The following is a 26423-nucleotide window of genomic DNA, read 5'->3' on the forward strand; positions in this document are numbered from 1 at the left end:
CGGCATGGACTAAGATACAGTAGAATATTACAGAATAGAATACAGTATATACATATGAGATGAGTAGTGCAAGATATGTCAACTTTATTAAAGTGACTAGTGTTACATTTCTTAAAGTGGCCAGTGATTTCAATAGGCAGCAGCAGCCTCTAATGTAATGTGCTAGTGATGGCAATGTTTCATGCAGACAGAGTACTACAATCCCTTTAGGCTCAGTTAATAGTGTGCAACACATCAGTACACTAGGCGGACATTTATTTGCTCTCCCATTTAGAATAGAACAGACTACATTGTAGAATAGAGTAGGCCTAGAATTTGTCCCCTCCTGAAACTAGTTTAGTAAATGAATCACCTTAACAGTAGATGGCAGTAAATGACCCTATGTGACGAAATGACCTCAAACCAATCCAACGGAAGAATATTTTTACACTTCCCCTTGCCTTGCGTATATCTGATGCAAACAGACAACAACACCGTTCTGAATACGTAATAACACATGGTGGAAATTGCTGGCCTCGGTCTTGCTGTTTCCCTGACCTACTAACTAGCAAACGTTACATCACACAGAGGTCCAGGCGTCCCACCTGCACCGGGGGGGTAATATCGGTGTGAGTTGAAGCAGGTTACCCATGCTATCTGGACAGTGACATTGGTATGACACCGTTGACCTGCTAACATACACAGTTACAGAGTCGGAAGAAATTGTGCTCCGGAAGAAACTGTCAAGACTTGTTTTGGTTCCATCGTGCTCCTTTACGAGTCGACAGGTAACGTTAGCTGGTCAGCAAACCCATATTGTGTTTTTGTTGTTGTCAAGAAACACTTTGCGTCTTAAACATGTCACATAGCTTGCCAGTTAAAACATGTTTAGCTATCTTTCACCTGCTAACTAATGTTAGCTAAATGACCTCTCTTCCGGAATGCTCACTTGTTTTTCTGTCGCTAGCCGCGTTTGCTATAGCTAGCTAGCTGCCCCACTCCAATCCAAATCAGGCCTACCTAGGGTTTTTTAATTTTGTTTCATAAATAGCTAGTTAGCACGTAGCTACGCCAGGTACTTGTTAACAAGTGAACTTAAATAGCTAGCTAGCTGTATTGTAAGTAAGGAGTTTAGTTTGTCAGACTTTTGTTTCACTTTGCTAGGTACTGTAGCTGCGGCCTGTGATGAAACTAGCAGCTGTCCGAGATGATCCATGCTAGCTAATCCTGCTTCACTGTTTTTATTTGCCAGACCTTTGACTAAAGTATGTCTTGCCCATGCACATCGGCCGCGAGGATATTCTTGAATTCAGCACACAGAGGTGAGAACAGATTGCAATCTTGAGAAATTGTAATAACTACAGTTACTTATTCGCATTACATCTTAAACGCTTGTGCTAGCTAGCTAACCTGTGCCTTCGGAAAGTATTCACAACCCTAGACTTTTTTCCACATTTTGTTGTTACAATGTGGGATTGAATTGTCATTTTTTTGTCAACGAGCTACACAAAATACTCTGTTAATGTGGAAGACAAATTCTAACATTGTAATTTTTAAAAATGGAAAATAAATCACTAATCTTGATTAGATAAGTATTCAACCCCCTGAGTCAAAACATGTTAAAATCACCTTTGACAGCGATTACAGCTGTGAGTCTTTCTGGGTAAGTCTCTAAGAGCTTTGCATACCTGGATTGTGCAATATTTGTCCATTATTCTTTAAAAAATTCTTTAAGCTTGGTCAAGTGATTGGTCAAGTTGATCATTGCTAGACAACCATTTCCAAGTCTTGCCATATATTTCCAAGCCAATTTAAGTCTAAACTGTAACTAGGCCACTCAGGAACATTCAATGTTGTGTTGGTAAGCAACTCCAGTGTATATTTGGTCTTGTGTTTTAGGTTATTGTCCTGCTGAAAGGTTAATTTGTCTCCCAGTGTCTGTTTGCCTGTGCTTAGCTCTATTCCGTTTCTTTTTATCCCAAAAAAAAAAAACTCCCTAGTCCTTGTCGATGACAAGCATACCAATAACATGATGCAGCCACCACCATGCTTTGTATTCAGGACAAAAAGTTCATTTCTTTGCCACATTTTTTGCAGTATTACTTTAGTGCGTTATTGCAAACAGGATGCGTTCCTTCTTTTCACTCTGTCATTTATGTTAGTATTGTGGAGTAACTACAATGTTATTGTTACACCCTCAGTTATCTCTTATCACAGCCATTAAAATAATACTGTTTTAAAATCACCATTGGCCTCATGGTGAAATCCCTGAGTGGTTTCCTTCCTCTCCGGCAACTGTGTTAGGAAGGGCGCCTGTATCTTTGTAGTGACTGGGTGTATTGATACACCATCCAAAGTGTAATTAATAACAGCACCATGCTCAAAAGGACATTCAATTTGTGCTTTTATTTTACCGATGTAACTTCTTCGCTTCTTTGCAAACCATTGGAAAACCTCCCTGGTCTTTGTGCTTGAAATTCACTGCTCGACTGAGGGACCTTACAGATAATTGTATGTGTGGGGTACAGAGATGGGGTAGTCATTTAAAAATCATGTTAAACGCTATTATTGCACACAGTGAGTCCATGCAACTTATTATGTGACTTGTCAAGCACGTGTTTACTCATGAACTTATTTAGGCTTGCCATAACAAAGGGGTTGAATACTTATTGACTCAAGACATTTCAGCTTTTCAGTTTTAATTAAATTGTAAAGATGTTGAAAAACATTATTCCACTTTGACATTATGGGGTATTGTGTGTAGATCAGTGACACGAAATCTCAACGGAATCCATTTAAAATTCAGGCTGTAACAACAAAACGTGGAAAAATTCATGGTGTGAATATTTTCTGAAGGATAAGCTAACGTTATGTGACATTGACCTCGTGAACTATGCCGCGTTCACCGTGATAGTCGGAACTAGGAAACTGAGTTCTCCGACTTGATAACTGGTTGAATGCGGCACGTGTATATAACTACAACCAGTTAGCAAGTCGGAAATGTCAGACTTTCCTAGTTCCTGCTAGCATGTGGACGCGGCACCCGTTGTAAACAACAACTTAGGCTACGTCATAAATTCCTGATTTCCTGAAAGGGAGGGAACAGGGAAGTTGGCCTGACCTAATATGAATCATGGCCATCCAGACCAAAAAAAAAGAAAAACAAGAGTCTTAAGTTTATGGATTACAACATAGGCCTAAAACATTTGGTTGCGTGGTGTTTCTGTTGTACAGGGCTGTCTTGTTCCCGGGTTCAGCTCTATGCTTTGAGCAGGCCTGGTTGGAGTGTTCGTGGAGCACCCCTACCTCCCAGAGTCCGAGTGAGATCCTTCCATGAAACGGCAGCGTGTTTTACCTCTAAAGATGGAACCACCAAGGATGGATCCAGCGACGGTGGAAAGGTACAATTGATTCCACTGGATTGCGACATGTCTGTTTGCCTCTTTAAAAAAAAAAAAAAAAAAAAAAAAAAAAATGAATCACCCACTGGTTGTTAGCTTGGGCCAATATCAGTTCGTGCAAACTGCCATGGTCATTGCCAAACATGGCATAGCAACGTGGCAGGACAGCATAAACAGATCTGGGAACGAGCTAAGTGGTGACGGCATAATTGAATGACTGAATTAAAATGGAGTTGACCCGAACCCTAACGGCGACAAGACACAAGAATAGACTTTCTAATAAATCAAGTCAAATTGTATTTGTCACATGCCCCGAATACAACAAGTGTAGACTTTACCGTGAAATGCTTACTTAGGAGCCCTTTCCCAACAATGCAGAGTTTAAAAGGAAAATAAATAGAAAAATTAACACAATAAAATAACAATAACGAGGCTATATACAAGGAGTACCAGTACTGAGTCACTGTGTAGGGATACGAGGTAGTAATGAGACTATATACAAGGAGTAGCAGTACAGAGTCAATGGGCAGGGGTACCAAGTGATTGAGGTAATATGTACATGTAGGTAGGGGTAAAAGTGACTAGGCAATCAGGATAAATAATGAACAGAGTAGCAGCAGGATATGTGAAAGTGTGTGTGTGTGTTGGAGAGTCAGTGTACACACACACACACACACACTACACTGACACTCCAACACTCACACACACATTGTTGGAGAGTCAGTGTAGTATGTTGGAGTGTCTGTAGTATGTGAGTGTTGGAGAGTCAGGGTAGTGTGTTGGAGAGTCAGTGTAGTGTGTTGGAGAGTCAGTGTAGTGTGTTGGAGAGTCAGGGTAGTGTGTTGGAGAGTCAGTGTAGTGTGTTGGAGAGTCAGGGTAGTGTGTTGGAGAGTCAGTGTAGTGTGTTGGAGAGTCAGTGTAGTGTGTTGTAGAGTCAGGGTAGTGTGTTGTAGAGTCAGTGTAGTGTGTGGGAGAGTCAGTGTAGTGTGTTGGAGAGTCAGGGTAGTGTGTTGGAGAGTCAGGGTAGTGTGTTGGAGAGTCAGGGGAGTGTGTTGGAGAGTCAGGGTAGTGTGTTGGAGAGTCAGGGTAGTGTGTTGGAGAGTCAGGGTAGTGTGTTGGAGAGTCAGGGTAGTGTGTTGGAGAGTCAGGGTAGTGTGTTGGAGAGTCAGTGTAGTGTGTTGGAGAATCAGTGTAGTGTGTGGGAGAGTCAGTGTAGTGTGTTGGAGAATCAGTGTAGTGTGTTGGAGAGTCAGGGTAGTGTGTTGTAGAGTCAGGGTAGTGTGTTGGAGAGTCAGGGTAGTGTGTTGGAGAGTCAGGGTAGTGTGTTGGAGAGTCAGGGTAGTGTGTTGGAGAGTCAGGGTAGTGTGTTGTAGAGTCAGTGTAGTGTGTGGGAGAGTCAGTGTAGTGTGTTGGAGAGTCAGTGTAGTGTGTTGGAGAGTCAGGGTAGTGTGTTGGAGAGTCAGGGGAGTGTGTTGGAGAGTCAGGGGAGTGTGTTGGAGAGTCAGGGTAGTGTGTTGGAGAGTCAGTGTAGTGTGTTGGAGAGTCAGTGTAGTGTGTGGGAGAGTCAGTGTAGTGTGTGGGCGAGTCAGTGTAGTGTGTGGGCGAGTCAGGGTAGTGTGTTGGAGAGTCAGGGTAGTGTGTTGTAGAGTCAGTGTAGTGTGTTGGAGAGTCAGTGTAGTGTGTGGGAGAGTCAGTGTAGTGTGTGGGCGAGTCAGTGTAGTGTGTGGGCGAGTCAGGGTAGTGTGTTGGAGAGTCAGTGTAGTGTGTTGGAGAGTCAGTGTAGTGTGTGGGAGAGTCAGTGTAGTGTGTGGGCGAGTCAGTGTAGTGTGTGGGCGAGTCAGGGTAGTGTGTTGGAGAGTCAGGGTAGTGTGTTGGAGAGTCAGTGTAGTGTGTTGGAGAGTCAGGGTAGTGTGTTGGAGAGTCAGGGTAGTGTGTTGGCGAGTCAGTGTAGTGTGTTGGAGAGTCAGGGTAGTGTGTTGGAGAGTCAGGGGAGTGTGTTGGAGAGTCAGTGTAGTGTGTTGGAGAGTCAGGGTAGTGTGTTGGAGAGTCAGGGGAGTGTGTTGGAGAGTCAGGGTAGTGTGTTGTAGAGTCAGGGTAGTGTGTTGGAGAGTCAGGGTAGTGTGTTGTAGAGTCAGGGTAGTGTGTTGGAGAGTCAGGGTAGTGTGTTGGAGAGTCAGGGTAGTGTGTTGGAGAGTCAGGGTAGTGTGTTGGAGAGTCAGGGGAGTGTGTTGGAGAGTCAGTGTAGTGTGTTGGAGAGTCAGGGTAGTGTGTTGGAGAGTCAGGGGAGTGTGTTGGAGAGTCAGGGTAGTGTGTTGTAGAGTCAGGGTAGTGTGTTGGAGAGTCAGGGTAGTGTGTTGGAGAGTCAGGGTAGTGTGTTGGAGAGTCAGGGTAGTGTGTTGTAGAGTCAGTGTAGTGTGTGGGAGAGTCAGTGTAGTGTGTTGGAGAGTCAGTGTAGTGTGTTGGAGAGTCAGGGTAGTGTGTTGGAGAGTCAGGGGAGTGTGTTGGAGAGTCAGGGGAGTGTGTTGGAGAGTCAGGGTAGTGTGTTGGAGAGTCAGTGTAGTGTGTTGGAGAGTCAGTGTAGTGTGTGGGAGAGTCAGTGTAGTGTGTGGGCGAGTCAGTGTAGTGTGTGGGCGAGTCAGGGTAGTGTGTTGGAGAGTCAGGGTAGTGTGTTGGAGAGTCAGGGTAGTGTGTTGTAGAGTCAGGGTAGTGTGTTGGAGAGTCAGGGTAGTGTGTTGGAGAGTCAGGGTAGTGTGTTGGAGAGTCAGGGTAGTGTGTTGGAGAGTCAGGGTAGTGTGTTGGAGAGTCAGTGTAGTGTGTTGGAGAGTCAGTGTAGTGTGTTGGAGAGTCAGTGTAGTGTGTTGGAGAGTCGGTGTAGTGTGTTGGAGAGTCAGGGTAGTGTGTTGGAGAGTCAGGGTAGTGTGTTGGAGAGTCAGGGTAGTGTGTTGGAGAGTCAGGGTAGTGTGTTGGAGAATCAGTGTAGTGTGTGGGATAGTCAGTGTAGTGTGTGGGAGAGTCAGTGTAGTATGTGGGCGAGTCAGTGTAGTGTGTGGGCGAGTCAGTGTAGTGTGTGGGCGAGTCAGTGTAGTGTGTTGGAGAGTCAGTGTAGTGTGTGGGCGAGTCAGTGTAGTGTGTTGGAGAGTCAGTGTAGTGTGTTGGAGAGTCAGGGTAGTGTGTTGGAGAGTCAGTGTAGTGTGTGGGAGAGTCAGTGTAGTGTGTTGGAGAGTCAGTGTAGTGTGTTGGAGAGTCAGTGTAGTGTGTGGGAGAGTCAGGTTAGTGTGTTGGAGAGTCAGTGTAGTGTGTGGGAGAGTCAGTGTAGTGTGTTGGAGAGTCAGTGTAGTGTGTGGGCGAGTCAGTGTAGTGTGTGTGAGTGTGCACAGAGCCAGTGTAATACATGCAATAAAGCCCAGTGGTTTCAATAAGTGATAGCTACTGTACATAGAAACAAGCTTCCTCCTGTCTGTGGCTACATTATGTTTTTCTGCTGTGTTTCATTAATGATAGAATGCCTCTATTGTGTCCATCATAATGCAGAAGAACCTCGGTGAAAGAAAGAGACTGTCGGGCTCTTCTGGTGGATCAGGGAAGGGGGGTAACCAGCTGCACTGTCCCAAATGTGGAGACCCGTGCACACATGTGGAGACCTTTGTATGTGAGGACCTAAAGATACTCAATTCACCTAGGCTGTGTTTTCTATAGACTCCCAGTTGTAGAAAAAGCAGCCGTATAAATGATTTGACTTGTCACACAGTCACTACTATTTTATTAAATCAGAAACCGATAAAGAAACATTTCAATATCCTCCCCTTTTTTGTTTGTTTCTTTTCAGCGTCAACACGTTTTGTGAAGTGTGAGAAATGCCATCACTTCTTCGTGGTGCTCTCTGAGACAGATTCTAAGAAGGGTCTGAATAAAGAACCAGAGTCGCCCGCTGAGGCTGTCAAAATGGCCTTCGTACAGAAACCTCCCCCGCCACCCAAAAAGGTACGAGCACCAATGACAATAAACAAGAACTGGTTCTAGTTTCTATGATGTGATGGTTATCTTCAAACAGGAATTACTATGGTAATGCTGCAGCTATATCTGGTGCTATAATGAAGCAATAAGACCCGAGGAGGTGTGGTATGTGGCCAACATACTACGGCTAAGGGCTGTTCTTATGCACGACACAACGCGGAGTGCCTGGATACAGCCCTTAGCCGTGGTATATTAGACATATACCACAGCAGTAAAAATACATGTTTTGTCATACCTGTGGTATACGGTCTGATATACCATGGCTGTCAGCCAATCAGCATTCAGGGCTCTAACCACCCAGTTTATAATGCATTATGAAACAGTTAATGTATTGTTAGACTTGTCATGAAGAGCAAGTATGACCACGTGATATTGTCTTCTAGTCAATGAACCTGTCTTCCAGATCTATGCCTACCTGGACAAGTACGTAGTGGGTCAGTCCTATGCTAAGAAGGTGCTGGCGGTGGCTGTGTATAATCACTACAAGAGGATCCACAACAACATCCCTGCTGGGAGCAGACAGGTGGAGGTGGATAAACAGGCCTCGCTCACACCACGAGGTCAGTACAGTCTACTGTTAGTTAGAAACAGGCCTCGCTCACACCACGAGGTCAGTACAGTCTACTGTTAGTTAGAAACAGGCCTCGCTCACACCACGAGGTCAGTACAGTCTACTGTTAGTTAGAAACAGGCCTCGCTCACACCATGAGGTCAGTACAGTCTACTGTTAGTTAGAAACAGGCCTCGCTCACACCACGAGGTCAGTACAGTCTACTGTTAGTTAGAAACAGGCCTCGCTCACACCACGAGGTCAGTACAGTCTGTTAGTTAGAAACAGGCCTCGCTCACACCACGAGGTCAGTACAGTCTACTGTTAGTTATAAACAGGCCTCGCTCACACCACGAGGTCAGTACAGTCTACTGTTAGTTAGAAACAGGCCTCGCTCACACCACGAGGTCAGTACAGTCTACTGTTAGTTAGAAACAGGCCTCGCTCACACCACGAGGTCAGTACAGTCTACTGTTAGTTAGAAACAGGCCTCGCTCACACCACGAGGTCAGTACATTCTACTGTTAGTTAGAAACAGGCCTCGCTCACACCACGAGGTCAGTACAGTCTACTGTTAGTTAGAAACAGGCCTCGCTCACACCACGAGGTCAGTACAGTCTACTGTTAGATAGAAACAGGCCTCGCTCACACCACGAGGTCAGTACAGTCTACTGTTAGTTAGAAACAGGCCTCGCTCACACCACGAGGTCAGTACAGTCTACTGTTAGTTAGAAACAGGCCTCGCTCACACCACGAGGTCAGTACAGTCTACTGTTAGTTAGAAACAGGCCTCGCTCACACCACGGGGTCAGTACAGTCTACTGTTAGTTAGAAACAGGCCTCGCTCACACCACGAGGTCAGTACAGTCTACTGTTAGTTAGAAACAGGCCTCACACCACGAGGTCAGTACAGTCTACTGTTAGTTAGAAACAGGCCTCACACCACGAGGTCAGTACAGTCTACTGTTAGTTAGAAACAGGCCTCGCTCACACCACGAGGTCAGTACAGTCTACTGTTAGTTAGAAACAGGCCTCGCTCACACCACGAGGTCAGTACAGTCTACTGTTAGTTAGAAACAGGCCTCACACCACGGGGTCAGTACAGTCTACTGTTAGTTAGAAACAGGCCTCGCTCACACCACGAGGTCAGTACAGTCTACTGTTAGTTAGAAACAGGCCTCGCTCACACCACGAGGTCAGTACAGTCTACTGTTAGTTAGAAACAGGCCTCGCTCACACCACGAGGTCAGTACAGTCTACTGTTAGTTAGAAAGAGTAAATCAGTTTCCAGAAAAACGTCGACCGGACAAATTTAAAGTTTGCTTGATTCAGAATAGTAGAATTTCATTAGGCAACATTGTTATGCTTTCATTATGAACAAAGAACCAACCACGGTTTCTAAAATGTGCTGAAACACCTGATCAGTCTCCTCAATGTGCCCTCGTCTGTATCATTTGGCATTTGTTCAATGATTTACTTTTGCACCCACACTCATCATCTTTAAATGGATGATGATAATGGATCTAACTAGACGATAACAGGGTGATATAATGATTTTTTTTTAAACAACAGTGGAATCTGAAACTCTCTTACAGGCCTGTAGTGATAATGATGATGATCTCATCCTCTCTGTAGAGCTAGAGACCAGAAGACGGGAGGATGAGTACAGATTCACAAGTAAGTGATTTGATTGGTCCTCCTTACGTAGCTGTCTCCATATCATTGGCTATTTTAAACACGTCACTTTTTTTTTTTTGATTGGAGCATTCTGTTTTGAATATATATATATATTTTTTATTTTCAAGAATTGCACAAATGCCAAAGTTTACAGACAAACTTATAGTATCTTATTGTCGATGACTTAGCGTTTTTAGGGTGTGTTAGATGAAGTATTTTGTAAATGATTTACCCTTATGATTTTAAGGTAATAAATAGTGATGGTGAAAAAATCGATAGTTACATATTGGGATATTATGTTTGATATACTGTATCTTATCGTTTTGACAATATCGCAATATTATTTTTGCGCTAATTGGCTGTACCTGCACCAAAAAAAACTATTTTTATTCTCAATCTTTTTAAATAGGGAGCCAATCATTTTTCAACACTTTGACTGAATAAAAACCCGTTTTCTCATGGCTCTCCCTCGTCCCTCCGCACCAGCAATATGTTTGGAACATCGAATCTCAATAAAAATCACAGTGTCGAATCGCAATACATATAGAATCGTGAGAATGGTGTATGGTAATAATATCGTACGGTGATATTATGGTATGGTGAGGTCCCTGTGTGGTGATATTATGGTATGGTGAGGTCCCTCAGTATGGTGATAATATGGTATGGTGAGGTCCCTGTGTTGTGATAATATGGTATGGTGAGGTCCCTGTGTTGTGATAATATGGTATGGTGATAATATGGTATGGTGAGGTCCCTCTGTATGGTGATAATATGGTATGGTGAGGTCCCTGTGTGGTGATATTATGGTATGGTGAGGTCCCTCAGTATGGTGATATTATGGTATGGTGAGGTCCCTCAGTATGGTGATAATATGGTATGGTGAGGTCCCTCAGTATGGTGATAATATGGTATGGTGAGGTCCCTCTGTATGGTGATAATATGGTATGGTGAGGTCCCTGTGTTGTGATATTATGGTATGGTGAGGTCCCTCAGTATGGTGATATTATGGTATGGTGAGGTCCCTGTGTGGTGATATTATGGTATGGTGATATTATGGTATGGTGAGGTCCCTCAGTGTGGTGATAATATGGTATGGTGAGGTCCCTGTGTGGTGATATTATGGTATGGTGATATTATGGTATGGTGAGGTCCCTGTGTGGTGATATTATGGTATGGTGAGGTCCCTCAGTATGGTGATATTATGGTATGGTGAGGTCCCTCAGTGTGGTAATATGGTATGGTGAGGTCCCTGTGTGGTGGTAATATGGTATGGTGAGGTCCCTGTGTGGTGGTAATATGGTATGGTGATATTATGGTATGGTGAGGTCCCTCAGTATGGTGGTAATATTGTGTCGTGAGGTCCCTCAGTATGGTGGTAATATTGTGTCGTGAGGTCCCTCAGTATGGTGGTAATATTGTGTCGTGAGGTCCCTCAGTATGGTGGTAATATTGTGTCGTGAGGTCCCTCAGTATGGTGGTAATATGGTATGGTGAGGTCCCTCAGTATGGTGGTAATATTGTGTCGTGAGGTCCCTCAGTATGGTGGTAATATGGTATGGTGAGGTCCCTGTGTTGTGGTAATATTGTGTCGTGAGGGCCCTCAGTATGGTGGTAATATTGTGTCGTGAGGTCCCTCAGTATGGTGGTAATATTGTGTCGTGAGGTCCCTGTGTTGTGGTAATATTGTGTCGTGAGGTCCCTGTGTTGTGGTAATATTGTGTCGTGAGGTCCCTCAGTATGGTGGTAATATGGTATGGTGAGGTCCCTCAGTATGGTGGTAATATTGTGTTGTGAGGTCCCTGTGTGGTGGTAATATGGTATGGTGAGGTCCCTGTGTTGTGGTAATATGGTGTCCTGAGGTCCCTCAGTATGGTGGTAATATTGTGTCGTGAGGTCCCTGGCAATTCCCAGCCCTAGTAATAAATAATCTGTGTGCACGTTGTGAACTCGGTGTAGCTAGTCGCCATGCTGGACAGATAAAGCGCCATGCTGGACAGATAAAGCACCATGCTGGACAGATAAAGCGCCATGCTGGACAGATAAAGCGCCATGCTGGACAGATATAGCACCATGCTGGACAGATAAAGCACCATGCTGGACAGATAAAGCACCATGCTGGACAGATAAAGCACCATGCAGGACAGATATAGCACCATGCTGGACAGATAAAGCGCCATGCTGGACAGATAAAGCACCATGCTGGACAGATAAAGCACCATGCTGGACAGATATAGCACCATGCTGGACAGATAAAGCACCATGCTGGACAGATAAAGCACCATGCTGGACAGATAAAGCACCATGCTGGACAGATATAGCACCATGCTGGACAGATAAAGCACCATGCTGGACAGATAAAGCACCATGCTGGACAGATATAGCACCATGCTGGACAGATATAGCACCATGCTGGACAGATATAGCACCATGCTGGACAGATATAGCGCCATGCTGGACAGATATAGCGTCATGCTGGACAGATATAGCGCCATGCTGGACAGATATAGCGCCATGCTGGACAGATAAAGCACCATGCTGGACAGATATAGCACCATGCAGGACAGATAAAGCACCATGCTGGACAGATAAAGCACCATGCAGGACAGATAAAGCACCATGCTGGACAGATAAAGCACCATGCTGGACAGATAAAGCACCATGCTGGACAGATAAAGCACCATGCTGGACAGATATAGCACCATGCAGGACAGATATAGCACCATGCTGGACAGATATAGCACCATGCTGGACAGATAAAGCACCATGCTGGACAGATATAGCACCATGCTGGACAGATAAAGCACCATGCTGGACAGATATAGCGCCATGCTGGACAGATAAAGCACCATGCTGGACAGATAAAGCACCATGCTGGACAGATAAAGCACCATGCTGGACAGATATAGCACCATGCTGGACAGATAAAGCACCATGCTGGACAGATAAAGCACCATGCTGGACAGATAAAGCACCATGCTGGACAGATATAGCACCATGCTGGACAGATAAAGCACCATGCTGGACAGATATAGCGCCATGCTGGACACAAGTTGTCCCAATGACCCAGACAATACATTTGTAGCCTTGCTATCTATCCCAGCCTTCAGCCCTGCTCTCCTCATTCACACCTGGGTTCAAAAGCAATTTGAAGTCTTTCAAATACTTTGAGCGTTTGCTTTAGGCTGCCTGGAGTGCGAGATGGGCGGGGTTTACAGTTTTACGACGATTCTATTGGTTCCATTGCGCCAGGGAAGCCCAATCAAGGCCATATAAAGTATTTGAAATTATTTTGAATACTATTAGAACCCAGGTCTGCTTTTCTTTATTCGGTAACATACTGGCTCCCAGTTGAGTTGAGCAAAGCAAGGCACATGTATTTTTAGATTGAACTTGGACCTATTGCTGCGATGCAACAGGCAGCCCCACAGATACTGACTGATACTTCACATTTAATGAACTTATTGAACTTGTTCTCAATAGGCTTACCTGGTTAAATAAAGGTGAAATATATATATATATATATATATATATAACTAAAGAGCCTGGATTATGCAATATCATGCCTGGAAAACTCAAAACACGAGACACAAACTTGTTATACATTAAAACACAATTAATGAATACATTACAAACTTGTAATACAACTCAAGTTGCCAGATCACAGAGAGTAGGCCAACATTGCATATCCTGTTCAGAAAAGTTACGTTTTAGCGTCTGGTCATTGCCATGAGAGATGGGAAACGTTGACCCAAAATGGATTCCCCTAGCCTGGGTGGCAGTCTGTTTCTGCCCGCTCACCAACTCCTTATGGAATCAGTCATGCCAAACAAGCTTGACAAGGACGGCAATGGAGTTGACAATTGACAAGAGCACAAACCGATCTGGCACCAGGCTAGAATTCACAACTGTCCTGCTGCCAAATCTGAACCCAAATATACAATACGACTGTTTGTTTACGTTTGTCGTTATAGAACTCCTTCAGATAGCAGGGATCAGTCCCCATGGCAACGCTCTGGGGGCCTCCATGCAGCAGCAGGCCACTCAGCAGGCTCCTCAGGAGAGGAGGGGCGGGGACGTGTTAGACTCCACCCACACCGACATCAAACTGGAGAAGAGCAACATCGTGTTGCTAGGCCCTACCGGATCAGGTTAGTAAACTACTAGGTGACGTCATCAAACCAGTCTGGCATCAGTGTGAGAAGAACAAAGTACGTTGTGGCTCGTACCTTCAATATCCTTAGGACACAAAGCCAAGGCACTTCTAATTCTTTTTTGATACCATTTATATTAGTTGCAGACAGGGCAGTGTTCAGCATTTTGGGGGCCCTAAGCGAGATTTGGTTGGGGGGCCTGTCATGCAAAATGGTGTCGTCCTCCTCCCCCCCCCATGTTACAACACGATTCGATAAACTATTAGTCTCCGTTGCTATATCAACGGTGTGATGACCTAATGTGTCGAATTGTGGAAATCATTACAGCCTAAATTACATTCTTTTCATCCCTGATATGCAAACAAAGCTGATTTCCGTGACAATTTTGCTGTTTATACAAGTTTTGTTTAGCTAATAAGATGAAAACATTACTTCAAACTACTTTTGGATCAATCAGTCAATCAATCAAAGTTATTTAAAAAGCACTTTTTACATCAGCAGTTGTCACAAATTGCTTATACAGAAATCCGGCCTAAAACCCCAAACAGCAAGAAATGCAGATGTAGAAGCACAGTGGCTAGGAAAAACTCCCTAGAAAGGCTAAAACCCAGGAATAAACCTAGAGAGGAACCAGGCTCTGAGGGGTGGCCAGTCCTCTTCTGGCTGTACTGGGTGGAGATTATAAGAGTACATGGCCATTAAGGCCAGATTGTTCTTCAAGATGTTCAGGAGTAAATGTCAGTTTGTTTTTCATAGCCAAGCATTCAGAGGTCGAGACAGCAGGTGCAGGAGAGAGAGAGAGAGTTGAAAACAGCAGGTCTGGGACAAGGTAGCACGTCTGGTGAACAGGTCAGGGTTCCATAGCCGCAGGCAGAAGAGTTGAAACTGGAGCAGCAGCACGACCAGGTGGACTGGAGACAGCAAGGAGTCATCAGGCCGGGTAGTCCTGAGGCATGGTCCTAGGGCTCAGGTCCTCCGGGAGGGGAGGGAGAGAGAGAGAATTAGAGGGAGCATACTTAAATTCACACAGGACACCGGATAAGACAGGAGAATAACACCAGATATAACAGACTGACCCTAGCCCCCCGGCACATAGACTATTGCAGCATAGATACCCACAAATGTAGAATAGAAGTCAGCGTTATGAATGTATATTTTCTACAATTCCTGTCAAGTTAAGTGCTGAGACAGGGGGAGTCGGGGGACACTGTGGCCACGACCGACGATACCCCCGGACAGGGCCAACCAGGCAGGACGTTTGCAAGAAGACGTGTAAATCTGCTTGACACATTAATGTTACATACCTTACAGATCATACCTTACAGATCATACCTTACAGATCATACCTTACAGATCACAAAGTCCGCTAATTTCCACTCCATTCATATGCAAATATGTTTGATTCATACACTGGCTTGTCTGGCTGGCATGTTTTTAGTTTAACCTGCCCTTCCCTTATGTACACTGAAATAATATTAAATAATACTATTATTTCAGTAGTCCTTTATTGTGATTCATTTTTTTTCTCTCCTATAGCTCATTAGTACACCTTTGTGGTTGAATATATATATATATATATATATATATATATATATATACTACACTGAACAAAAATATAAATGCAACATGTAAAGTGTTGGTCCAATGTTTCATGAGCTGAAATAAAAGATCCCAGAAATATTCCATACGCACAAAAATCGTATTTCTCTAAAATGTTGTGCACAAATTTGTTTACATCCCTGTTAGTGAGCATTTCTCCTGTGCCAAGATAATCCATCCACCTGACAGGTGTGGCATATCAAGAAGCTGATTAAACAGCATGATCATTACACAGGTGCACCTTGTGCTGTGGACAATAAAAGGCCACTCTAAAATGTGCAGTTTTGTGTCACAACACAATGCCACAGATGTCTCAAGTTTTGAGGGAGTGCGCAATTGGAATGCTGACTGCAGGAATGTCCACTAGAACTGTTGCCAGAGAATTGAATGTTCATTTCTCTACCATAAGCCGCCTCCAACGTCGTTTTAGAGAATTTGGCAGTACGTCCAACCGGCCTCACAACTGCAGACCACGTGTAACCACACCAGCCCAGGACCCCCACATCCGGCTTCTTCACCTGCGGGATCATCTGAGACCAGCCTACCTGGACAGCTGATGAAACCGAGGAGTATTTCAGTCTGTGTAATAAAGCCCATTTTTAGGGAAGAACTCATTCTGATTGGCTGGAAATGTTTTTTTGTAATGAGTGTTCCGTTCTGTGTCATTATACATCTGCCTGTTATTCATAAGATGTTAGAATATTTAAAACTTTATTGACATGGGTTAAGGAAAATAAGAAAAAGAATACATGCATTGTGTCAGACCCATGATTTACAAACAAACAAACAGCTGTGAAATACATCCTTACTGTCCTTACACATATTCTCTACTATCATTTCCCAGGAAAGACATTGTTGGCTCAGACCCTGGCCAAGTGTCTAGATGTACCCTTCGCCATCTGTGATTGTACCACCCTGACCCAGGCTGGCTATGTGGGGGAGGACATCGAGTCTGTTATCGCTAAGCTGCTGCAGGATGCCAACTACTCTGTGGATAAAGCACAGCAAGGTGGGTGAATCACAAACTCTTGTTTTCTGATTCTTTAGGACTGTTTAAAGACATGCTCCGGTACTATGGTGACTAAGAAAATATTTTTTAAATATTTTTTTAAACATTTCGCTTTGGGCTGGATGTGTCAATGTGTAGCTCATAGATAAACGTACTGTCTTACCTCAATTAGCCCCCTAATCCCTAGTTTAAAAGCGACTGTATTCTTGAAGATGTGCCGTGCCATTTTCCCTACACCCCCCCCCCCCCCCGTGTGGGCCAGCCCCCTAGCAATTCGAGTTCTAACCAATGAGCTTCAGCCCCTCGCATTTGAGTGACAGCTAGCAAGAGACCTGCCCAGCGTTATCCAATGAGGTTGCAGGGCGGGCCCAACGGCTCAGTGGACACAGCAGAGAGGGAAATGACGTGGTGCACATATCTGCATATATGTGACATAGTACGCAGTTTTCGGGGACTACTTTTGGCTACTTTCAGATATGCTGGCTAAAAAGTATATAAAAGTACCGGAGAATCTCTTTAAAAGACCTCTGTTTTGTAAACACTAGTATGATGAAAATGGAACTACATTTGGACTGTGTTCTGCAATTGTTATCCTAATTACAGAAGCCCCTTTTGTACAATATACGGTTTTGTCCCTACCCCTCCAAAAGACACACATATACAGGTTGGAGAGTTACTGGGCGCCCGTGGAGCAGTTGTTGTGGCGGGTTAAGTGTCTTGCTCAAGGGGCACAACGGCAGGTAATGGCATCTAGGAGTTGATACCAACAACCCTCCGGTTGCCAGCTCACTTCCCGCCAGATTCTTGCCCGTCAGACCCGGGATTCGAACAGGCAACTCTCCGGTTACTAGCTCGTCTCTCTAACCGCTCATTTTGCTCTTTTGATACAGTAAAAACTGCAAAAAGCTCTTTAATCTGAACATCACAACTACACTTTTTACTGAGCTAACCTGCTCCACGGGTGCTGTTCCGCAGCTGACCCTGTGCTGCTTCCTGCCTCTTGTACTGTGTGTCTGTCTGTCTGTCTGTCTGTCTGTGTCTGTCTGTCTGTCTGTCTCTGTGTGTCTGTCTCTGTGTGTGTGTCTGTGTGTGTGTCTGTGTCTGTGTCTGTGTGTGTGTGTGTGTGTGTGTGTGTGTAATGTATAGAGAAGGGTTGGGAATAACCTAGGACGGCAAAAATACCCACTTCTGATTCCCATTGGACGATATTCCCATTGGACGATAAAGTTGAATTTTATTCCATGGTTTCCCTGTGCAATAGGCATAGTGTTTCTGGATGAGGTGGACAAGATCGGCAGTGTTCCCGGGATCCACCAGCTCAGAGACGTAGGAGGAGAGGGAGTACAACAGGTCAGTACTGTTCTACACTGTCCACAGGTCTACTAGATACCTCTAGTGTGTGTAGAGGGAGGTATTCAACACTATCCTTGACACTACATACCTCTAATGATGATACTTCAGTTAATGATCAAACACCTGCCCTGCCGTCCTCTACATACCTCTAATGATGATACTTCAGTTAATGATCAAACACCTGCCCTGCCGTCCTCTACATACCTCTAATGATGATACTTCAGTTAATGATCAAACACCTGCCCTGCCGTCCTCTACATACCTCTAAGGATTATACTTTATTTGGATCCATTAGGAAAGTCTTTCTGTGTAATGCAACGTGCCAGCATACAGATATTCACGTATCTGACTTACAGCACATCGCAAACATTATATACCAAGTCCTATTGGCATATATGAATAAACTCAGCAACAAAAGAAACGTCCTCTCACTGTCAACTGCGTTTATTTTCAGCAAACTTAACATTTACATTTTTACATTTTAGTCATTAGGCAGACGCTCTTATCCAGAGCGACTTACAGTTAAGTGAGTGCATACATTTTTCATATGTGTGTAAATATGTGTAAATATTTGTATGAACATAACAAGATTCAACAACTGAGACATAAACTGAACAAGTTCCACAGACATGTGACTAACAGAAATTGAATAATGTGTCCCTGAACAAAGGGGGGGGTCAAAATCAAAAGTAACAGTCAGTATCTGGTGTGGCCACCAGCTGCATTAAGTACTGCAGTGCATCTCCTCCTCATGGACTGCACCAGATTTGCCAGTTCTTGCTGTGAGATGTTACCCCACTCTTCCACCAAGGCACCTGCAAGTTCCCTGACATTTCTGGGGGGAATGGCCCTAGCCCTCACCCTCCGATCCAACAGGTCCCAGACGTGCTCAATGGGTTTGAGATCCGGGCTCTTCGCTGGCCATGGCAGAACACTGACATTCCTGTCTTGTGGAAATCACGCACAGAACGAGCAGTATGGCTGGTGGCATTGTCATGCTGGAGGGTCATGTCAGGATGAGCCTGCAGGAAGGGTACCACATGAGGGAGGAGGATGTCTTCCCTGTAACACACAGCGTTGAGATTGCCTGCAATGACAAGCTCAGTCCGATGATGCTCTGACACACCGCCCCAGACCATGACGGACCCTCCACCTCCAAATCGATCCCGCTCCAGAGTACAGGCCTTGGTGTAACGTTCATTCCTTAGACGATAAACGTGAATCCGACCATCACCCCTGGTAAGACAAAACCGCGACTAGTCAGTGAAGAACACTTTTTGCCAGTCCTGTCTGGTCCAGCGACGGTGGGTTTGTGCCCATAGGCGACGTTGTTGCCGGTGATGTCTGGTGAGGACCTGCCTTACAACAGGCCTACAACCCCTCAGTCCAGCCTCTCTCAGCCTTTTGTGGACAGTCTGAGCACTGATGGAGGGATTGTGCGTTCCTGGTGTAACTCGGGCAGTTGTTGTTACCATCCTGTACCTGTCCCGCAGATGTGATGTTCGGATGTACGGATCCTGTGCAGGTGTTGTTACACGTGGTCTGCCACTGAGAGGACGATCAGCTGTCCGTCCTGTCTCCCTGTAGCGCTGTCTTAGGCATCTCACAGTATGGACATTGCAGTTTATTGCCCTGGCCACATCTGCAGTCCTCATGCCTCCTTGCAGCATGCCTAAGGCACTTTCACGCAGATGAGCAGGGACCCTGGGCATCTTTCTTTTGGTGTTTTTCAGAGTCAGTAGAAAGGCCTCTTTAGTGTCCTAAGTTTTCATAACTGTGACCTTAATTGCCTACCGTCTGTAAGCTGTTAGTGTCTTAACGACCGTTCCACAGGTGCATGTTCATTAATTGTTTATGGTTCATTGAACAAGCATGGGAAACAGTGTTTAAATCCTTTACGATGAAAATCTGTGAAGTTATTTGGATTTGTACAAATTATCTTTGTTTTTGCTGAGTTTAGCTACTGCAGTTCAATGTTATGGCTGGGTGGTGTTAGTTTTGAACCTCCCAGCCAGGGTCCTTGATGTCAATGTATATTTGTAGGGCGGCAGGTAGCTTAGTGGTTAAGAGCGTTGTGCCAGTAACTGAAAGGTCGCTGGTTCTAATCCCCGAGCCGACTAGGTGAAAAATCTGTCGATGTGCCCTTGAGCAAGGCACTTAGCCCTAATTGCTCCTGTAAGTCGCTCTGGATAAGAGCGTCTGCTAAATGACTAAAATGTAAATGTAAATGTCCTACCACCTTGTTGTTGACCGAATGTTATACAGTGGCTTCAGAAAGGATTCACTCCCCACCCCTCTCTCCCCGTCTCTCTCCCACCTCTCCCCCCACCCCCTCTCTCTCTCTGCCTCTCTTTCTCTCTCTCTCTGTTTTAATGAATTTAAGTGCTATCCTCTGGGAAAACATTGTACATCATAAGGTGATACCTGCTGTTCTCAGGCTCCTATGTGATTTACAGCGCCTTATCGTCCACATATTGTTACGTTACAGCCTGAATTTAAAATGGATTACATTGAGATGTTGTCACTGATCTACACTAAATACCCCATAATGTCAAATTGGAATTCTGTTTTTAGAAATGTTTACAAATTAATTAAAAAGTCAAACACACACACCAGGGAGGTCTTCCAATGCCGCGCAAAGAAGGGCACCTATTGGTAGATGGGTAAAAAATTTTTTTAAAGAAGACATTGAATATCCCTTTGAGCGTGTTAATTACACTTTGGATGGTGTATCAATACACCCAGTCACTACAAAGATACAGGTGCCCTTCCTAACTCAGTTGCCGGAGAGGAAGGAAAACGCTCAGGGGTTTCACCATGAGACGAACTGTGAATTTAAAACAGTTACACAGTTTAATGGCTGTGATAAGAGAAAACTGAGGATGGATCAACAATATTGTAGTTACTCCACAATACTAACATAGATAACAGAATACAAATATTCCAAAACATGCATCCTGTTTCCAGTAAGGCACTAAACATGTGGCAAAGAAATTAACTTTATGTCCTGAATACAAAGCATTATGTTTGGGGCAAATCCAACACCACACATCACTGAGTACCAGTTAATATTTTCAAGTAGGGAGGTGGCTGCATCATGTTATGAGTATGCTTGTCATCGGCAAGGACTGGAGAGTTAAAAAATAAATAAAAAATTTAGGATAAAAAGACACGGAATAGAGCTAAGCTAAGCACAGGCAAAATCCTAGAGGAAAACCGGGTCCAGTTTGCTTTCCACCAGACACATTTACATTTTTTACATTTTAGTCATTTAGCAGACGCTCTTATCCAGAGCGACTTACAGTTAGTGAGTGCATACATTATTTTTTTATTTTCATACTGGCCCCCCGTGGGAATCAAACCCACAACCCTGGCGTTGCAAAGACACTGGGAGACAAATGTACCTTTCAGCAGGACAATAACCTAAAACACAAGGCCAAATATACACTGGAGTTCCTTACCAAGACGACATTGAATGTTCCTGAGTGGCCTAGTTACAGTTTTGACTTTGTCTTGACAATCTATGGCAAAACTTGAAAATGGCTGTCTAGCAATGATTTAACAACCAACTTGACAGAGCTTGAATAATTTTTTTTAAAGAATAATGTGCAAATATAATACAATCCAGATGTGCAAAGAGACTTAGCCAGAAAGACTCACAGTTGTAATCGCTGCCAAAGGGGATTCTAACATGTACTAACTCAGAAGGTTGAATACTTATCTAATCAAGATATATTAGTGTTTTATTTTCCATTCATTAAAAAATATATATATAATTTGTCTTCCACTTTGACATTAGTGTATCTTGTGTAGATAGTTGACCAAAAAAAAGACAATTAAATCCATTTTAATCCCACATCAAAATGTGCAAACAGTCAAGGGGTGTGAATACTTTCTGAAGGCACTGTATATGGTATGGGAGGCATTAGTGTTAGTGACAACTGTTTGTTTGTAGGGTCTGCTCAAACTCCTGGAGGGCACGATAGTGAACGTCCCAGAGAAGAACTCCAGGAAGCTGAGAGGAGAGACGGTGCAGGTGGACACCACTAACATCCTGTTCGTAGCGTCAGGGGCCTTCAACGGACTCGACAGAATCATTAGCAGACGGAAGAATGAAAAGGTGAGCAAGAAATATCATTATTATTTTCCCTCTCGTCCCAGACCTGTAAAAAGGATGTAGTCCTTTTGATTATTTCTTATCTAATCACTGTTCTATAAAAATAAATACTTGGTCAACAGAGAGTGTCTTTAATCTGAGCAGTTTACGTATTTGTCCATTTTAATGTATATATTTCAGGAATTTAACATGAATGTCTAGGCTTGGCTGTCTAATTTATTCAGTGCTTTAATGTTATCGTTTTCCATAGCCCTCCTTCCCTCAACCCCTCTGTGCTTTTGTCTAGTACCTGAGCTTCATCACACCCACTAATATTCTATTACCTGAGCTTCATCACACCCACTAATATTCTATTACCTGAGCTTCATCACACCCACTAATATTCTATTACCTGAGCTTCATCAAACCCACTAATATTCTATTACCTGAGCTTCATCACACCCACTAATATTCTATTACCTGAGCTTCATCACACCCACTAATATTCTATTACCTGAGCTTCATCACACCCACTAATATTATATTACCTGAGCTTCATCACACCCACTAATATTCTATTACCTGAGCTTCATCACACCCACTAATATTCTATTACCTGAGCTTCATCACACCCACTAATATTCTATTACCTGAGCTTCATCACACCCACTAATATTCTATTACCTGAGCTTCATCACACCCACTAATATTCTATTACCTGAGCTTCATCACACCCACTAATATTCTATTACCTGAGCTTCATCACACCCACTAATCTTCTTCTAGTACCTGAGCTTCATCACACCCACTAATATTATTCTAGTACCTGAGCTTCATCACACCCACTAATATTCTATTACCTGAGCTTCATCACACCCACTAATATTCTATTACCTGAGCTTCATCACACCCACTAATCTTCTTCTAGTACCTGAGCTTCATCACACCCACTAATATTCTATTACCTGAGCTTCATCACACCCACTAATATTCTATTACCTGAGCTTCATCACACCCACTAATATTCTATTACCTGAGCTTCATCACACCCACTAATATTCTATTACCTGAGCTTCATCACACCCACTAATCTTCTTCTAGTACCTGAGCTTCATCACACCCACTAATATTATTCTATTACCTGAGCTTCATCACGCCCACTAATATTCTTCTAGTACCTGAGCTTCATCACGCCCACTAATATTATTCTAGTACCTGAGCTTCATCACACCCACTAATATTATTCTATTACCTGAGCTTCATCACGCCCACTAATATTCTTCTAGTACCTGAGCTTCATCACGCCCACTAATATTATTCTAGTACCTGAGCTTCATCACACCCACTAATATTATTCTATTACCTGAGCTTCATCACGCCCACTAATCTTCTTCTAGTACCTGAGCTTCATCACGCCCACTAATACTCTTCTCCTCCTCCTTCTAGTACCTGGGCTTCGGGACGCCCTCCAACATGGGTAAGGGTCGCCGTGCGGCGGCAGCGGCCGACCAGGCTAACAGCAGTGAACAGACGGACATGGTGGCAGAGATGGAGGAGAAGGACCGGCTGCTGAAGCTCGTGGAGGCCCGGGACCTCATTGATTTTGGGATGATCCCGGAGTTCGTGGGGCGTCTGCCAGTGGTGGTGCCTCTGCACAGTCTGGATGAAGAGACGCTGGTCCGCATCCTGACAGAACCGCGCAACGCCGTCATACCCCAGTACCAGGCCCTGTTCAGCATGGACAAGGTAATTAGTAGTAGTAGTTAAGGCTGTATAACTTTATGGATGAAGACAGTCATGAAACTAAACTGAAAGGGAAATAACTGTCACAACCGTTACAAAAGTATTTGGACACCCCTTCTAATTAGTGAATTCGGCAGGTGTGTAAAATCGAGCACACAGCCATGCAATCTCCATAAACATTGGCAGTAGAATGGCCCGTACTGAAGAGCTCAGTGACTTTCAACGTGGCACTGTCACGTCAGTTTGTCAAATTTCTGCCCTGCTAGAGCTGCCCCCGGTCAACTGTAAGTGCTGTTATTGTGATGTGGAAACGTCTAGGAGCAACAACGGCTCAGCCGCAGAGTGATAGGACACACAAGCTCACAGAACGGGACCGCCGAGTGCTGAAGCGCATAGCGCACAAAAATTGTCTTTCCTCGGTTGCAACACTCACTACCGAGTTCCAAACTGCCTCTGGAAGCAACGTCAGCACAAGAACTGTTCGTCGGGATCTTACGCACACAAGTCTAAGATCACTGCAGATCTGCAGATCCTCTCAAGTTGGATGCGGAGCGTCGCTGCACAGCTATTTTTAGGTCTCTCCGGAGATGTTAGATCGGGTTTAAGTCAGACTAATCAAGGACATTCAGAGACTCGTCCCGAAGCCTATCCTGCGTTATCTTGGCTGTGTGCTTAGGGTGGAGGTTTTCATCAAAGATCTCTCTGTACTTTGCTCCGTTCATCTTTCCCTAGATCCTGAGTAGTCTCCCAGTCCCTGCTGCTGAAAAACATCCCCTCAGAATGATGCTGCCACCTCCATGCTTCACCTTAGGGATGGTGGCAGGTTTCCTCCATACGTGATGTTTGGCATTTAGGCCAAAGAGTTCAATCTTGGTTTCATCAGACCAGAGAATCTTGTTTCTCATGGTCTGAGAGTCTTTAGGTGCCTTTTGGCAAACTGTGGGCTGTCATGTGCCTTTTACTGAGGAGTGGCTTCTGTCTGGCCACTCTACCATAAAGGTCTGATTGGTGGAGTGCTGCTGAGATGGTTGTCCTTCTGGAAGTTTCTCCCATCTCCACAGAGGAACTCTGGAGCTCTGTCAGAGTGACCATCGGGTTCTTGGTCACTTCCCTGACCAAGGCCCTTCTCCCCCGATTGCTCAGTTTGGCCGGGCGGTCAGCTCTAGGAAGAGTCTTGGTGGTTCCAAACTTCTTCCATTTAAGAATCTGTCTCAGAGCTCTACGGACAATTCCTTCGACCTCATGGCTTGGTTTTTGCTCTGACATGCACTGTCAACTGTGGGACCTTATATAGACAGGTGTGTGCCTTTCCAAATCATGTCCAATCAATTGAATTGACCACAGGTGGACTCCAATGAAGTTGTAGAAACATCTCAAGGATGATCAATGGAAACAGGATGCACCTGAGCTCAATTTCGAGTCTCATAGCAAAGGGTCTGAATACTTATGCAAATAAGGTATTTCCATTTCTTATTTCTAATACATTTGCACACAAAAAAATTACCTGTTTTCGCTTTGTCATTATGGGGTATTGTGTGTAGATTGAGGAAAAACAAATAATTTAATCAATTTTAGAATAAGGCTGTAACGTAACAAAATATGTAAAAAGTCAAGGGGTCTGAATACTTTCTGAATGCACTGTAGGTGGTGGTAGTAGTAGTAGTAATGGTAGTAGTTAGTAGTAGTAGTTAGTAGTAGTAGTTAGTAGTGGTACTAATGCTGTGGTGCCCCAGTACCAGGCCCTGTTCAGCATGGACAAGGTTGTTAGTAGTAGTAGTAGTAGTAGTAGTAGTAGTGGTAGTGGTAGTGGTATTAGTAGATAGTAGTAGTGGTAGTAGTTTTAGTAGTAGTAGTAGGTAGTAGTAATAGAAGTTAGTAGTAGTTATTAGTACCAGTAGTAGTAGTAGCAGGTTTAGTTAGTAATCGTGATGGTAGTAGTAATAGAAGTTAGTAGTAATAGTGTGTGTGTGTGTGTGTGTGTGTGTATATATATATATATATATATATAAGAGTATTATAGTAGTTAGTACAGTCGTGGTCAAAAGTTTTGAGAATGACACAAATACTAATTTTCACAAAGTCTGCTGCCTCAGTTTTGATGATGCCAATTTGCATATACACCAGAATGTCATGAAGAGTGATCAGATGAATTGCAATTAATTGCAAAGTCGCTCTTTGCCATGAAAATGAACTTAATCCCCCCCAAAAAAACATTTCCACTGCATTTCAGCCCTGCCACAAAAGGACCAGCTGCCATCATGTCAGTGATTCTCTCGTTAACACAGGTGAGAGTGTTGACGAGGACAAGGCTGGAGATCACTCTGTCATGCTGATTGAGTTAGAATAACAGACTGGAAGCTTTAAAAGGAGGGTGGTGCTTGAAATCATTGTTCTTCCTCTGTTAACCATGGTTACCTGCAAGGAAACACGTGCCGTCATCATTGCTTTGCACAAAAAGGGCTCCACAGGCAAGGATATTGCTGCTAGTAAGATTGCACCTAAATCAACCATTTATCGGATCATCAAGAACTTCAAGGAGAGAGGTTCAATTGTTGTGAAGAAGGTGTCAGGGCGCCCAAGAAAGTCCAGCAAGCGCCAGGACCATCTCCTAAAGTTGATTCAGCTGCAGGATCGGGGCACCACCAGTGCAGAGCTTGCTCAGGAATGGCAGCAGGCAGGTGTGAGTGCATCTGCACGCACAGTGAGGCGAAGACTTTTGGAGGATGGCCTGGTGTCAAGAAGGGCAGCAAAGAAGCCACTTCTCTCCAGGAAAAACATCAGGGACAGACTGATATTCTGCAAAAGGTACAGGGATTGGACTGCTGAGGACTGGGGTAAAGTCATTTTCTCT

At 44.2% G+C, this 26423-nt stretch overlaps 1 protein-coding gene across 5 annotated transcripts in view; it reads left to right on the forward strand.

The window, feature by feature from the left end:
• Positions 1-463: 463 nt before the first annotated feature.
• Positions 464-26423, forward strand: part of LOC311149180 (ATP-dependent clpX-like chaperone, mitochondrial) — a 34777-nt gene continuing 8817 nt past the window's right edge. Inside the window, exons 1-12 of one of the 5 annotated variants that reach the window (XM_084186262.1) lie at positions 464-780; positions 1232-1301; positions 3214-3380; positions 6912-7029; positions 7207-7361; positions 7798-7954; positions 9580-9621; positions 13593-13769; positions 16216-16380; positions 17642-17730; positions 21689-21853; positions 23276-23575. In XM_084186262.1, the coding sequence (XP_084042388.1) occupies positions 1247-1301; positions 3214-3380; positions 6912-7029; positions 7207-7361; positions 7798-7954; positions 9580-9621; positions 13593-13769; positions 16216-16380; positions 17642-17730; positions 21689-21853; positions 23276-23575 (1590 nt within the window). In that variant the 5' untranslated portion in view covers positions 464-780; positions 1232-1246. Of the gene's footprint in view, positions 781-1143; positions 1302-3213; positions 3381-6911; positions 7030-7206; positions 7362-7797; positions 7955-9579; positions 9622-13592; positions 13770-16215; positions 16381-17641; positions 17731-21688; positions 21854-23275; positions 23576-26423 lie in introns of all 5 variants that reach the window. The other 4 variants (XM_084186261.1, XM_084186260.1, XM_084186263.1 and 1 more) reach the window with 4 other exon arrangements.

Source organism: Coregonus lavaretus (genome assembly GCF_964263955.1).
Source record: "Coregonus lavaretus genome assembly, chromosome: 21".
Taxonomy (NCBI): Eukaryota; Metazoa; Chordata; class Actinopteri; order Salmoniformes; family Salmonidae; genus Coregonus; species Coregonus lavaretus.